At 37.8% G+C, this 14474-nt stretch overlaps 1 protein-coding gene across 2 annotated transcripts in view; it reads right to left on the reverse strand.

The window, feature by feature from the left end:
• The window catches only part of FOXN1 (forkhead box N1), a 53736-nt gene that overhangs the window by 20946 nt on the left and 18316 nt on the right, over positions 1-14474 (reverse strand). For both annotated transcript variants that reach the window (XM_075589270.1, XM_075589271.1), the window contains exons 3-5: positions 10395-10549; positions 4228-4683; positions 1847-1972 (exon numbers count right to left, since the gene is read on the reverse strand). In XM_075589270.1, coding sequence (XP_075445385.1) covers positions 1847-1972; positions 4228-4683; positions 10395-10549 — 737 coding nt within the window. The remainder of the gene's footprint in view (positions 1-1846; positions 1973-4227; positions 4684-10394; positions 10550-14474) is intronic.

The raw sequence follows: 14474 nt of genomic DNA on the forward strand, positions 1-14474 counted from the left end.
CACTCGCTTAGTTGCTTACAACCGGCACTGCCTCGAAAGTTGCTGCTGCAACCTGTGTTCAGGTAAGTGCAATGAGCACCTAACCAAAAGAGTAAAGGTTGCATATGTGTAGCTGTGTTACTGTAAATTAAGCCTTGGAATCTAAATGTGTGAAGAAAAATATTAAACATATCTTAAAATGCTAAATGGTTTGGAAATGTAGTAATGAAAGTGTTTCATGTGTGAGTTATTTTGCTCCAATGTAACACCTTGCAGTGAGACGGCTTTACACAGTGTTGGAGAGATCTCTTTATGGATGGTAAGGGGGAGAGTGTGACAACTTGTCAAGCTGCCAGTCTGCAGGTGAATAGATACTGGTAACTTTAGAGGAGAACGTGTTACAGCTCGCCCCTGTTATTCCTGAACCAAAGGCATGTTTTGTTTGCTACAGTTTCGGAAGGGCTTCTGCCAACATGCCGTATTACTGCTGGCACTGGACTTCAGAATGGGAGGTTCCTGTTTAATCCCACTAATGAAATATAATTTTAGGAATATTGGCTTCAAGACACCTACACAATTGAATTTTGTATTTGGAACAGGATGACAGCAGCTAGGCTGGGAAAAGGCTGACTTAAAACAAACATCTTCTTTTTTTTTTTTTTTTACCGAGTCCAAATGTACTCAGCTAATACAAAAAATAGTATTATCACATCACCTCACCCAACATGGCAGGATGTCCCTTGAATCAAACTGGATTTACAGCACATTAGGAGCCAGAAGGTGGATCCTGGAGACACCACCATCTCCTGCAGGTGGGAGGGGTAAGGGACGGTTTCTGACCAGGCCAGCACGGCTGAGAAATACCTGCATGTTTTCGTTTCCCCTTTATAATGATAGTATCAAGTTATATAGCTCATTCCATTGGTCTTTTAGAGGACTATGTACATATACTATATTCATCTACATCAAGGGTTTTCATACCTCTCCTTCATACCGTTAATCAGAACACATTGCTTGTGCTACCAGCAAATATCCTATTCATACTGTACATATATCAGGTGTGTTCGCATGTTTGCTCAACTGGTGTAGCTGGTCCCAGAGGAGAGGTTAGAAAACTACTGCTCCTTATGGTACATTACTATGCAGTCAGAGCTAAGAAAAGAGAACCTGAAGAGCAGGGCTGGCCAACTCCTGTCCTCAAAGGCCACCAACAGGTGAGGTTTTCATGATATCCCTGCATCAGCATGGATGGCTCAATCAGTCAAAGGCTAAGCCACTTGTGCTGAAGCAGGGATATCCTGAAAACCTGGCCTGGCGGTGGTCCTTGAGGCAACCCTGCTTAAGAGGGTTCCAACTGGCCAGAGCCTTAGCGTTCCAACCAATGTCAACAGGAAACAAACAAAGGGGAGCTGAGAATTGTACTCTGACAGCCAGACGTGCAAGAACAACAAACAAGAATAGCCAGTCACTAATCAAACCAAAGCCTTTGCCGAATAAACTGAATACATAAGGGTTTGCTTTATTATTTCAACAATCAGATCTTTCTGAATATGTCATAAAGATAATTGCAATCTATATCCGGTTCATCTACAATGATTTCATGTCAACAACATTTTTTCCCTTTCTTTATATGGGACATTCCTTCACCAACCTTTATCTTGTTGCTTTACTATGTTTTTTTGTGTGTGACTTGACCCCTTCACTGCCAGAAGCAAATATTCTGCAGCAAACCTGAAGCTCTGGGTAACTACTGCTTCCCGCCTGAGGTGCACATAAATACTAGTAGCCTTCTGAAGGCTGACTTAAAGTTTCACTGATATGAACAGGTAGAGAAACATATGGTCAAATAAGTGCATGGCTGACTTACCTGGGGAAATGTCTGTGGAGTGCAGTACATCTGTTGTGTGGGTGACTGGGACCAGTACATCCTTTGCTCTTTTTCCTGTTGGCGCATGATCAAAGATGTGGGCTTCAGTTTCACCTCTGACCCCAGCTGGAAAGAAAAAAAATCCATCTACATGAAATTAATGGAGAGACGTTTTGCTATCATTCTGTTTCTTTGTGTGCCTCTGTTGTGCAAAGATCCATTTCCCTAATTCTACTTCCAATTCAGTCCTTTTGTTTACAGAAATCATGAACGGTGTAACATAATTTGGGTCTGTAAACAGAGAAGACACCTTGTGACTCAGTACAGGTATGACGAACAGAGTGATTGGTAATATCTGATTCCTCTGGGGCAATGCACCATCAGAAATACATGCAGGTAGGATTTCTAGTCTTCGGCACACATATTTTTAACCCATTAAGTGCCAGAGCAAAGCAAATATTGTGAACGTGCGTGGCTGGTCTCTGGCTTTCAAGAGGATATGCTGGCCCATTACAAGAACTGAAGCATTACTTTTACTTAAGTAACAGTCCTTACTTCCTTCTTTGCTGCCTTTAGATGATTCAGAAAGAAGAGCTATAGAAATGTAAATGGCAGCATGTCCTCTCATCTTCATGCATGTATATATATATATACTGTATATGTATATATATATGTATGTATGTATGTATGTATGTATGTATGTATGTATGTATGTATGTATGTATGTATATATGTATATATATATATGTATATATATATATATATATATGTATATGTATATGTATATATATATATATATATATATATATATATATATACTATATATACTATATATACTATATATATTATGTAGGGGACCATGTCATATGGTTTGGAAGCAAAAGGTGGCACTGTGTGCTTATTTGCATGTCATTTCCCAGAGTCCCTTGCTGCAGTGGGAGCACTGTACGCTAGGTGATAATGGTGAAAGGCAGGGCTGCAAACCTGTCTATAACATGCAAATGAGCACACAGTAATATTTCCATTATATATATATATATATTTTTTTATTTACTATGACTGTTTTGCAAATGTGATGTCTGCCGCTGTTGTGCCAAGTGTTTTTTTTTAAATCAAGGACATAAAAATATATTTATTGTGATCATATTTTTTAATAATGTTTATTACATTATAACTCCATGTTCCTTATTTTATCTAAGGTTTACAGCAAGCTTATTTTCCTGTTCCTCAGTTCACCAGGATATACAGTAACTTTTCATTATAATAATGCCCTGTTCAAAATGATCTTCAATTAAGTTGAAATCATGTTTACAGCGAATAAACAGAAAAGTAACACAGGCGCATGCGTGTAACGGGTCATGACGGAGTTACCATGCAAGAGAATGTTTGAAGCATGCATTATTATTAAACAGATAAAGGGAAATATTGCATTTGCAGCATAGATAGATTAGTTTAGAAAACAGCAAAAGCTTTAATCTCACAGACAAGTCACTTACCAAGATACCACAAATACATCCATTCAACTCCTACCATGTCTCTCTCACACAAACACCATTGCAAGAGCCCTTCATACTTGCCCCAAAGGATGTTGAAACATTGAAAACACCAGAATCCTCAGCTATCCACCAGCAGAGTCCAGAGCCAGCTGCAATAAGGCACTAAAGAGTTTTATATGGAGTCACACATTTAGGGAGACCCACCTTGGAGAATAACAAACAAGGAATATCTCAGAAACGCCCTTTACATGACAAATTTAAGATGTTTAGCAGGTTCATGTTTCAAACACTGATTGTACAGATCAAAGCACCAAGTTGGCCAATAAAATCACTTTGGGTAGAGTTGACAGAGAGAAAAACATTCCCCATCGTTGTAACCAATCAGTCTATATGGAGGTATTTCTAAAGTAAAGGCATGTAGTGTATTTTACAGTGGCTTTCTTTTTGGGGGCTTTCAGCTCTGGAATATGATGCAGAAAAGGGCAAACGTGGAGAGTCTTGCTGATTTTTAAGTTTGACTCCACTTAAATTGAAAACGTACAGTAGGAGCTTAGGAGGAATTTTCTGTACATTCTTCTGTGTGTCCCTAAAGTTTATACTATAATGTAGATAAGTTATTTTGCAATTTTCTTACGGTTTTCTGAATTTCCCTATTGTGTGATCTCTTGCAGAGCCATTCACTTGAAAGTCATAATGCTTCTTATATAGCTATTGTCCTATTTTAATAGTGGTAAATTGTAGTGTGTATTTAGCCGCGGTTAATGTGGGTTTAAAGGGGGGAGCTGAGAAAGCACCTTGCTCTTTTCCCGTTGTGGAGCATAGCCCCTAATTATAAATGTGCTTTCAAAAAAAAAAATTGGCTATGTTGCTGCAAAGAGAGCTCACCATCATCTGTGAACCTTCATCATGAGTTGAGTTGTACTGCAGGGAATTACACCATGTTGTCTCAGCTGAGATATCAGGAACGTGTGTGGCAAAGTGCTCTGTATCTTCTGGGCCTGATTGTCCAGAGACGACTTCAAAACTCTCTATCCCATCCATGTTTTTAAAAGGTCGCTCAGCAAGCGCCAGAGGATGTAGAGTATCTGGGAAAACGTCACTGAATTGCCTCTTGTACGGATGATACTGATTTCTGCCCTTGATGTATTTGCTGTAGCTCCTTGCTGTGGTGTCTTCACAGCTATACCTTCTGAATTCCTCGTTGGGAGATGTTTTGCTTGTGGGGAATCCCACATGGATGTGATCTTGGGGTGACAGATTGGGGCTCAGCGAAGAGTCTGAATTCTTTCTTTCGCCCTGGCTGTCACAATTGTGGGTTTGGCCGCCATAGCTGCCTGTATCCTGCAAGTTGCAAAAGTCCAAAGAACATTGTTTTGGTAAACTTTTATGTAAAATATAATCACATTCTCTTTACCATAGATTAGTGTAAATGAGGATCATTATACCCCCAGATTAGTATTATATTAAAATGGTTGCATTTTCGATATATGTATGTTATATATTGGACTGAATTATAAAAAAAATAATAATATGAATAAACAATAGTTTTAAGTAAACATCTTGAGTCCACCAGTGCTTTTGTCCTTAGATATTGCTGTTGTGAATCCCTGCTAATGTGGTTATAAAATGTATCAAGGCATTGCCTGCAACATTTGTTTGGTCACTACGACATCACAGGTGATGTTTCTAACATGTGATGCGTATTGTTAGGCAGAGATTATGCCACAGCAGATTTTTTAAAGCAATGGAAAAAGGAAAAAGTTAAGATACAAATGTCATACATCTCTAATAATGTGTAACTGTTTTCTACAAAAAAAAGAGACATCTGATTTCTGAAGAGGCTAATTTTGCTGAACAATGTTCTTTGGATCCAGGTGGTATGTAAAAGAATGGGCCCTCCTTAATGAAAGAGAAATGTATTGCATACGTCTACTACATATATACTCAATGCATTATAAATATATATATGCATTATAAATATATATAATATATATTATACAGTGTGTGTGTGTGTGTGTGTGTGTGTGTGTGTGTGTGTGTATATATATATATATATATATATATATATATATATATATATATATATATATATATATATACAGTGAGTGTGTTTGTGTGTGTTTATATATATATATATATATATATATATATATATATATATATATATATATATATATATTACAACAAGACAAACTGCCTGCAACAGACTAAGCAAATAATGAGTACTGTACTTAAATTAGTAATGTAATAGCCACTAACGGTGCTAGGGACTAGAAGTAATATAACAATGAAAAGAAAAAGAAGAGCGTCCCAACTCAGCACTCAAGTATTCTCAGAACAAATATCAATGAAAATTATGATGGACTATGGTAACTGATGTGAACTGTTAACCATTGTTGATCCCATACTAACAGTCTCTTTTTGGTACTGTGCCTGGTTTGCCTTGATTATACCAACTGCATTTACGGTGTATGTATATAATATATGTATTTGACATCAGCATGTATTAGGCAATTTGGTGGTGCATGTGTTATCTATGCTTGCTGTGTGGTTTTATATTTACTAGGGGTGAGGCCGGCCTTGTAGGTTCAAGGGGTTATTGTTAACCCCTTGTTCTACATATATTTTGTGCTTATAGGCATTTTTTCCCTTGCCTTGGGTATTAGGGGTCCATCAGTATCTTCATAGGGGATTTCCCCTGTCTGATACATATTCTATCACAGGAGGATGTCAGGGTTTGTTTTAATATTTTTTGTATTTTAGGTTTGATTATTTGTGCTGTTAAATAAATCATAATTTTCGTTGATATTTGTTCTGAGTATACTCGAGTGCTGAGTTGTGACGCTTTTCTTTTTCTTTTCATTGTTATTTATATATATATATATATATATATATATATATATACACACAAAAACACACAAACACACACACTGTATATATATATATATATATATATATTTATATATATATATACACACACATGGTATATTATATATATATATATATATATATATATATATATATATATATATATATATATATACACACACACACACACTGTATAATATATATTATATATATATATATATAAATATATATATAATCATTGATTATAGTGGCACTCACTAAAAATGGTGTAACACCCAGGTGCTTTAGCTGTCCAGAAATTGGGTATAGAAGAGAGTGATAGTGGTGTGCCTGCTATTACGCTGTACTATATGTGTGTGTGTATATGTGTACACTGTGTGTATATGTATATAGATATAGAAAGAGAGGCGCACTCTCCTAGTGAAATATTGCAAGAACAGTTTTAATAAAAAGATAAAATCAACACTGGTTAAACTCACAAACAACAGACAGTACTGGTAATTGCATTAAATTACAGATGCAGCCACCAGTATTGGATCACTTGCCTTGGAAAATCTATGTCAATCTCCCAATAAACTGCAACATTTCTGTGAGATTTCTGCAGCCAGACTAATGGCCCATCGGATTAACACCATGGGGGTCCCTGCAGTCCCATTCAAACTGAATTAGCAGGGACCACTGCGCTGTTAATTCGATGGGCCATTAGCCTGGCTGCAGAAATCTCACAGAAATGTTGAGGCATGTTGAGGCATTTACTGTGAGATGCCTTAGTTTTTACCCAGGCAAGTGATCGGATACTGGTGGCTGCATCTGTATGAGTGCAATACTCAATACTCTGTCTCCATCTTGGCTGCTCGGACTCCACGGTCTCCCTCGTATCGGATCTGCGGCATGGTGTTGCGCCCGAGAGCCAGAAACCGGAAGTAGCGCGGGTATACACAAAACGTAGTCCTCTGGCAATGTATGTCCCTGCCTGGGAATCCACCCCTCTCCTCCAATTGAGTTTTTAGTGGGGATCCGGACTGTCCTTTGGTGGAGCTTTGATCCGTGGTGATGTGCCACTTCAGCTTTAGTTGGAGCTGTGGAGTCCACGCAGCTGAGATGGAGACTGAGTATTGCACTCATAAATGCAATTTACTATCTGTTGTTTGTGAGTTTAACCAGTGTTGATTTTATCTTTTTATTAAAACTGTTCTAGCAATTTTTCTCTAGGAGAGTGCGCCTCTCTTTCTTTTTCCCCCTTTTTTAGTTTTCCCTGTAGAGAAGGCAGCCTGTGACTCCGAAAGGACCCATTGTGGTGTTCATTAATATTGCTTGGACTTGCATATAATTTAAGTATTTTTTCCACAGTAATTCCTTTTTAGCCTTATTAAGTGTGTTTTCTTCAATTGACATAAGCTACATCCCAGTCTTTAATATACAGAATATTTTTTTTTTTCATCAGTGCTATACACAGTTGAGAGACAGAGAGAGAGAGAGCCAAGTCCTCTTAGGCTACTAATTCTCTGGCCCCTCTAGCACTGTAAGTCCCAGTAAAGAGTGGGCAGTGTTGGAAACAAATCCCGCAGGGCCTGGTTGTATTGTTACCTAATAAACTTCAGGAGTAGCCTGGTATTACAAGCGGGGCCTATGACTGATAGGACAGCTTACAAGCCACTCCCATGGGAAGGAGGGGGTTTCCCTCTACAGGTTAGAGCAAGGGTTCTGTGAGTTAGTTCTGTGCTGCCCTCCCTGCTATGAGGACGCAGAAGTAAGCCTCTCCTGGACAGGAGTGGGCTGAGGCCTTGTCCTGTTAGGGGGTAATATATACTGAAGAGGGGTACTCAAGGCCTCAAGCCTTCAGGTACTGCATTCCGGGAATACAGCCTGTGATGACTGTACTGTACCAATAAAAGCCAGTTATATAATCTCTGTATGATGTCTGCTGTTTGAGACTACAAGAAGAGTTGCCTATGAGGTTCATCCTGACTGCACCAGGATCCTCCTGGGCTGGAGGCGCTGTGCTGACCGAAGAACCATCCCTGATAGCCTTTCCTGATGCCTCTCTATACCATCACAGAGTTCTCAGGCCTTCTGTTCTACCTCACTGTTATGCACCAGCACCAGAATACACCAGTAGCTATATGATCTCACTTAGGGTGGGGGAAAAGGTGCTACATACATACATACATACATACATAGTATGCCATGTGAGACTACTGTATATTGGGTGATTATTCCACCTCTTGAACCTTTTGCATTTATATTACTATACTGCTTAGGCAGAGTTTCTCCTTTGCACGTCAATGCAGTGCTGCATTCTTTACATTCTATTTGGAGTTGCCTTATCTTGTATCAAATATGAGACAAAATGACAGATTGGTTATATATTTGGGAGATGCATTACAAAAACATTATTAATATATAGCTGATCAAATAACAGCTGCAAAAGGAAACCAAGAGCTTTCCTGGATATTTTGGGTCATATTTCAGATAACAGATGCCCAAGGCAGTGAATGTACTACTGTATATAACCTTTAAACAAAAAAACATGTTGTGCATTTCTGTTTGAAAAAGAAATCCTCTATTTACTAGTATCTTGCTATTTTGATAGTTTGCACTAATGTTACACTATTGTGTATTAACAACATTGCAGATACATTTCCTGTACTGCAAAAATGCACTGTTTACATGTCTAGGTTATTTCAAAATATCCTACAGCGTTTCTATGTATGTACTTTTATTTAAATGATGATTGACCAACATTTATATGCATGCTGTGCTGTTAGAAAGTTTGTACTAAAAATGCTGCCTCATTTGTGGGTTTTTCCTTTTTCAATTGATCTCAGTTATTTTTTTTTTTTTTTTAAGAACGTACAGAAAAATGAAACCTGTCTATGATTAAGGATGACATAAAGAGCAATTCACACTCCTAACAGCGAATATAGAAAGAGGCAAAAAGGGCGAGAGCAGCAAAAAAAACTAATAAACTAGTTTAACTAACACATAATACCAAAACGGAGGCCAAAAACATTCCTCCGACGCGTTTCACGCTACAACAGCACCTTGTGGTAACAGGACCATTTCTTATGTGATGTGGTAAAATAAGTACCACATAAGGTTTAATACAAATAGAGGTGTGAGTGTGCTAGTTTAACTATAGTAACCACATGGACTCACAAGGAGTTGAGTACAGAATGGAGATATCACACACTGTTTTAGTGGGGCACCTTAGGATCACATAGTTTGAGAATATTAGCAAGCTCTGCCTATTTATGTGGAGACTCACTCATAATTTCCTGAAAATGTTATATTTTCTCTTTAAAAAAAACAAACAATTTTCTCGACCAATGGAAGATGAAGAGATCTCCCACACTTTACTACCAAAGCGCCTTAAAAAGAGTTTTCAAATGATCACTATGAGTTTGAGGTACTTGTATGAAGTACGACTTCTGGGGGAAAATAGAAGGTCATGGAGAACAATCCAGGTGGTCACTAAAAGTTATAAAGTCCTTGTGCATTTCACCTTGGGAAATGTCATTTAACTGCAATAGGAGAAGGAGTGGCTCAGTGGGTAAAAACACTGACTGGCACGGAGTTTGCAGCAGGGGAACTTGGTTCAATTCCTGGTGTCCTTGGGCAAGTCACTTTATCTCCCTGTGCCTCAGGCACCAAAACACATTGTAAGCTCCACGGGGCAGGGACCTGTGCCTGCAAAATGTCTCTGTAAAGTGCTACGTAAAACTAGCAGCGCTATACAAGAACAAACAATTATTATAGTGCCAATTACAGGAAAAATGCCACTGACATAAATTGTAGCTATCCTGCAATATTTCTGCGATGGACCAATGGGAATCTTTTGGTTAACACATGTTTTTGGAGTTTGACAATATCATAACTGGATTAGTTCATGCATTTGGCTACTGTAAAAGGTTTGTATTTTATAAAAATAGCGTTATAAACTTTCTGCATTGTTTTGTCTCTTAAACCAGATCTTGGCCGCAAGGACATGTGGACATTGCTGTACGTCTAATAGCTGCTCATAGATATAACTGCACAATGACCCTCTTAGATTGATTACCATAAGAAAAGATCAGCATTTATTAGCTCCATTCATCATCCCCCACCCCCCAAAATACCACTACATTGTTGCACCCTTAGAATGTGTAACCAAAATGTAACCAATCTATATTAATTTTACTTACAATCTGCAAGCATGAGGAGCCTGTTTGATCCAGCATCCCCTCATCTTGCTGGTGGGTGGGGGAGCAGTCACTATCCAGAGATCCGGAAGCAAACTTCATGTTTGACTGGTCTTGCATTATTGATGAAGTTACCAATTCCTGGCTGGGCACAAAACCTGTAAACAATTGACACGAAAATGAAATTACAAGAGCAAGGTGATGTGGCATTCATAGTTTATTTCGTACACCAGAAAAAGAGACGGGTTTGGTCAACGCCAAACCCCTCAAAGCAAAAATAACATACAGTAGGGCCAGCTTTGCTAACGATGCAACTTAAGTGAATGGGACATATATTATATATATGCTGAAGTGGCCGTTTGGACTATTTTGGGCTGAAAATCCCCATTGAAGTCTACAGAGAATTTCAGTCGAAAACGGACTGATTTGACCACTTCTGCGTATATAGACTTATTCCCTAAATCTGGGCCACAGTCTATAAAGGGGCCTGCTCTATTATAGCACCTGTGTGTAATTTTGCTAACGACATAAATATTTAACTATATAATTTGCCATTGGATGTAGCACTCGGGGCATTTTGTCTTTTGTAATATACATGAGGTCACAATCCTAGTAGCCCTCCTGTAGACACAAATATATATGATGTGGTGGGTTTGGGTTCTGAGCTTGCGGGAGTTGTGTGTAATTTTGCTAATGACTGCATGCACTGCTTGATGATCTACTGGAGGCAATGTTCATCATGCTTAAGTGAATGAGCTTTTCAATAGAGCTGTTTTACCATCTCATAGTTTACTCAATGCAATGAATGAAGTACACATTTGAAGAAGAAAAAACCCTAAGAGGAGTAAAAAACCTGCTGATGGTTCAACGCCAGAGGGGGTGCATTAATGCCTCTTTTAGTCACTTACTGTACATTAGGACTCCATGCATAAATAGGATGACATGATGGGGACAGGGACAAGCATACTTTCTTTTTAAGGAAACTATAAAGGTGAAATGTGTAATGAAAAGGAAAATATGCATTGAACCAAAAACGTATCCAAGTTGCCTCTTTGTTTCATTGTATTAAGATGCTTTGCGTTACATTTGCCCTACTGGTGTTAATGAGGCCATTGGGTAATGGTTGTAGAAGGGAAGAGAGGTGGATGCAGTTTTATAATGAGATGTATACAAATTTACATCTACATGCAGTGTTCCTATCTCTTTGCCTAAATTATATCTGCTGGGTTTAGCGGGCATTAACCACTGCTCCTAAGAGAGGAGTGTCACATGTAGATATCCCCCCCCCCCATATATTTATATTGGTAAACTGTTTACAAAGCATTTATTCTACCCTTTAAGAGGGACTGCTCCTTTAAGGAGATCCACGTCTTAGCATTTATAATGCTCCTTCCGTTTTTTAGACGTAACTGTTATTAGCTTCTATCCATGCTGGAGTATAACACAATATAATATTGATAAACGTACACGCATAAAAAAAGTCTGAAAGTAAATATATATCCGAAAACATAAACAAAAAAATATATGAAAATAAAAATCTGTATGTTGTCCCAGTGGTGGGGTGGCTGGATGGGGTAAATGGTCAGGAGATCATTGAAATAAAATGTAGGGCACAGAGACGCCAGGAACGGCAATGCTGGGCAACGGTGGTCAAAAGGGTGTGATCAAGAGGTGTGCTATGGTTACACGCCCTTTACAATGTTTAAGGATAGTAATTAAGAAGGGGCATCTAGCAATGCCTTGCAGTATGTAATCTGGTATATTTGTCATTGGCTATGAATAGAGCTGTGGCCGGTTTGGATCCACCATGCGGGTAGATCCTCAGAAGTCTGTTAAATACTGTACTTAACGATACGTTAACTGGTAACGGGGATCTTCAAAGCTCAGTAACAATGCGCTAAGTGCGTTTTTCAGCTGTAAAAAGCCCATGCGTCATTATAATGGCCGTTAGTGCTAATGATAGGCAAGAGGTGTTCCCTCTAACAACGCATAGCCACAGAGATCCTTTATACAGTAGTTAACGCGGGGATTTAACACTATGTTAGTTAGGTCATAACAAAAGGGGGCGTTACATCAAGACCTTGAAATAAGTCTTTTACAGGGTCTGGATAAGTATAAACACCACATTTTGGTATGATTTAACCATAGTATTATTTACCGGGATTCTTTACCTCTCTTGTCTTCTTTTTTACTCTAATTAAAAAAATATTTAGGGACCGGATAGAAGTAACACTACCTTTGGGTAAGGCAGTGCTAACTTGACATGGCGTTAAGCGTATGCTGATGGGATCACTAGCAACCATTGGTTTTACATGTATTGAGATTTGTGGATACCCGTGAGACCCAGGAAAACTAATAGACGGTGCCTATTTAGGTCACGTTAGATGCCCAGATTTAACGGAGCTTGGAATATCTACCCCAATGATGTGCTGTCTTATTGTTAGGGGTTGCACCTACTATATCATTGCTATGCGCATTCCCTTTTGATTTGAAGAGTATGTGCATGATTTATTTGAACTGAAAAATATTTTAATCTCCTGAATTGTTTCCTCGGGCTCTTATCATCTTGTGGTGAAATGAAGTAACATATCTTATTTTAAAAATTATAACTTTTATTGCTGAATTTTCTTCATAGCCCAAGGGGGGAACATGGCCTAATAGTGATAAAAATACTAACATTGGTATGTAAAGCAACGAGCAGTCATGTAAAGTTCAGCTGTAAGAAAAAGATATTTGGTCTCCGAATAAATGTAACATCGTGATTTAAAGCCTACTTGTATATAGATGTCATTAAATGCTATAGTTGTGATTTTTAGCACCAGAGCACTGGAAAAGTTAAACAACATGCGTTGTCCATCCAAAAACCTTTGCAAACATAAAGCTCTTCACCTAAAGCTAATTCTCTGATCAAGCAAGTCAAGTGTCATTCTTTTGGAGTGAGTCTCACCCAGCGAAATGCAGTCAGTCCATTAATGTTTTCTAACGTTTTTTTCTTACTCTTTGTAACTTATCTTTCCATTTTTATTTTTCCCCCTTTTTTCCCTTGTTTTTCATATGTAAAAACTGTGACAATGTATAATTCTACATTGTTACCTAAGCCGTCAATCGTTTGGTGTTCCTGTTATAAATCTAAAGCATCCTTATATTACTAAAGTACCATTATCTATTGTTACAGTTTGCAGCTCAAACTGCTGGGAACATTTGCAACAAATTATCACAAACAGGAAAGTGTTGCAAATATCTTGCACTGCTTGGGAGGTGGGCTAAAACCTGTTATAGAAATCAAGGGATGCTTTAAAATGAATTAAAAATGGCATTAAGAGATTAATAAAAACAACAACAAAAAAAAAAACCAGTCACTATTATCTAATACTGCAGAACTGATTTATCAAAAAAATACATAAACACATAAGATTTCACATGTTTTGCTGCTTTAAACCACTACATCAAAATCAGTTAATACACTTTTGATCAGAACAGAACAGAAAGTAAAACTATAATTTCCACTGGTAAAGAAATGAAAATAAAAGCAGGTATATCTTTGGTATGGAATAATGATTGAAAATCACTAGACTGCCAAAAAAAAAAAGTTTCTAAAGAGGTAACATCTCTTAATGTGTATTAAAGGATTATGCCTTTAAAGTTAAAAGCAAAAAAAGCAAAAAAGGGGTACTTATAATGCGTACTAGTGGGCTTTTATTATGCTAGTATAGTGTCCCAATGAAGCGCTGAACAAATGTTAGAATCCTCACATTTAAACAGATCTGTGGCAAAAGCGTTAGGAATCAAACAGCTTTGTGCAATTGTGGTTTAATAATTCATAACTTTCCTAGTTACAGATATTTCCTATTTGGGTAAAAAAAAAGACAGCTGGTTGGTCTACTTTTTTGTATACTCGAGGTGCCATTTGACATGGATATTCAACTAATTGGCTTACATTTGAACGCTGTTTTAGTCATTAACTTGCCTGCATATTTCTGTTACCCGTGGTTTAATGTTTTAGTTTTGTAATTAGCGTATAATCCTTTCAGCACAGATTGAGATTCTTGATGTCTAATCTCTGTTCATTTAAAGTTTCTTCAA

Source organism: Ascaphus truei, chromosome 3 (genome assembly GCF_040206685.1).
Source record: "Ascaphus truei isolate aAscTru1 chromosome 3, aAscTru1.hap1, whole genome shotgun sequence".
Classification (NCBI taxonomy): domain Eukaryota; kingdom Metazoa; phylum Chordata; class Amphibia; order Anura; family Ascaphidae; genus Ascaphus; species Ascaphus truei.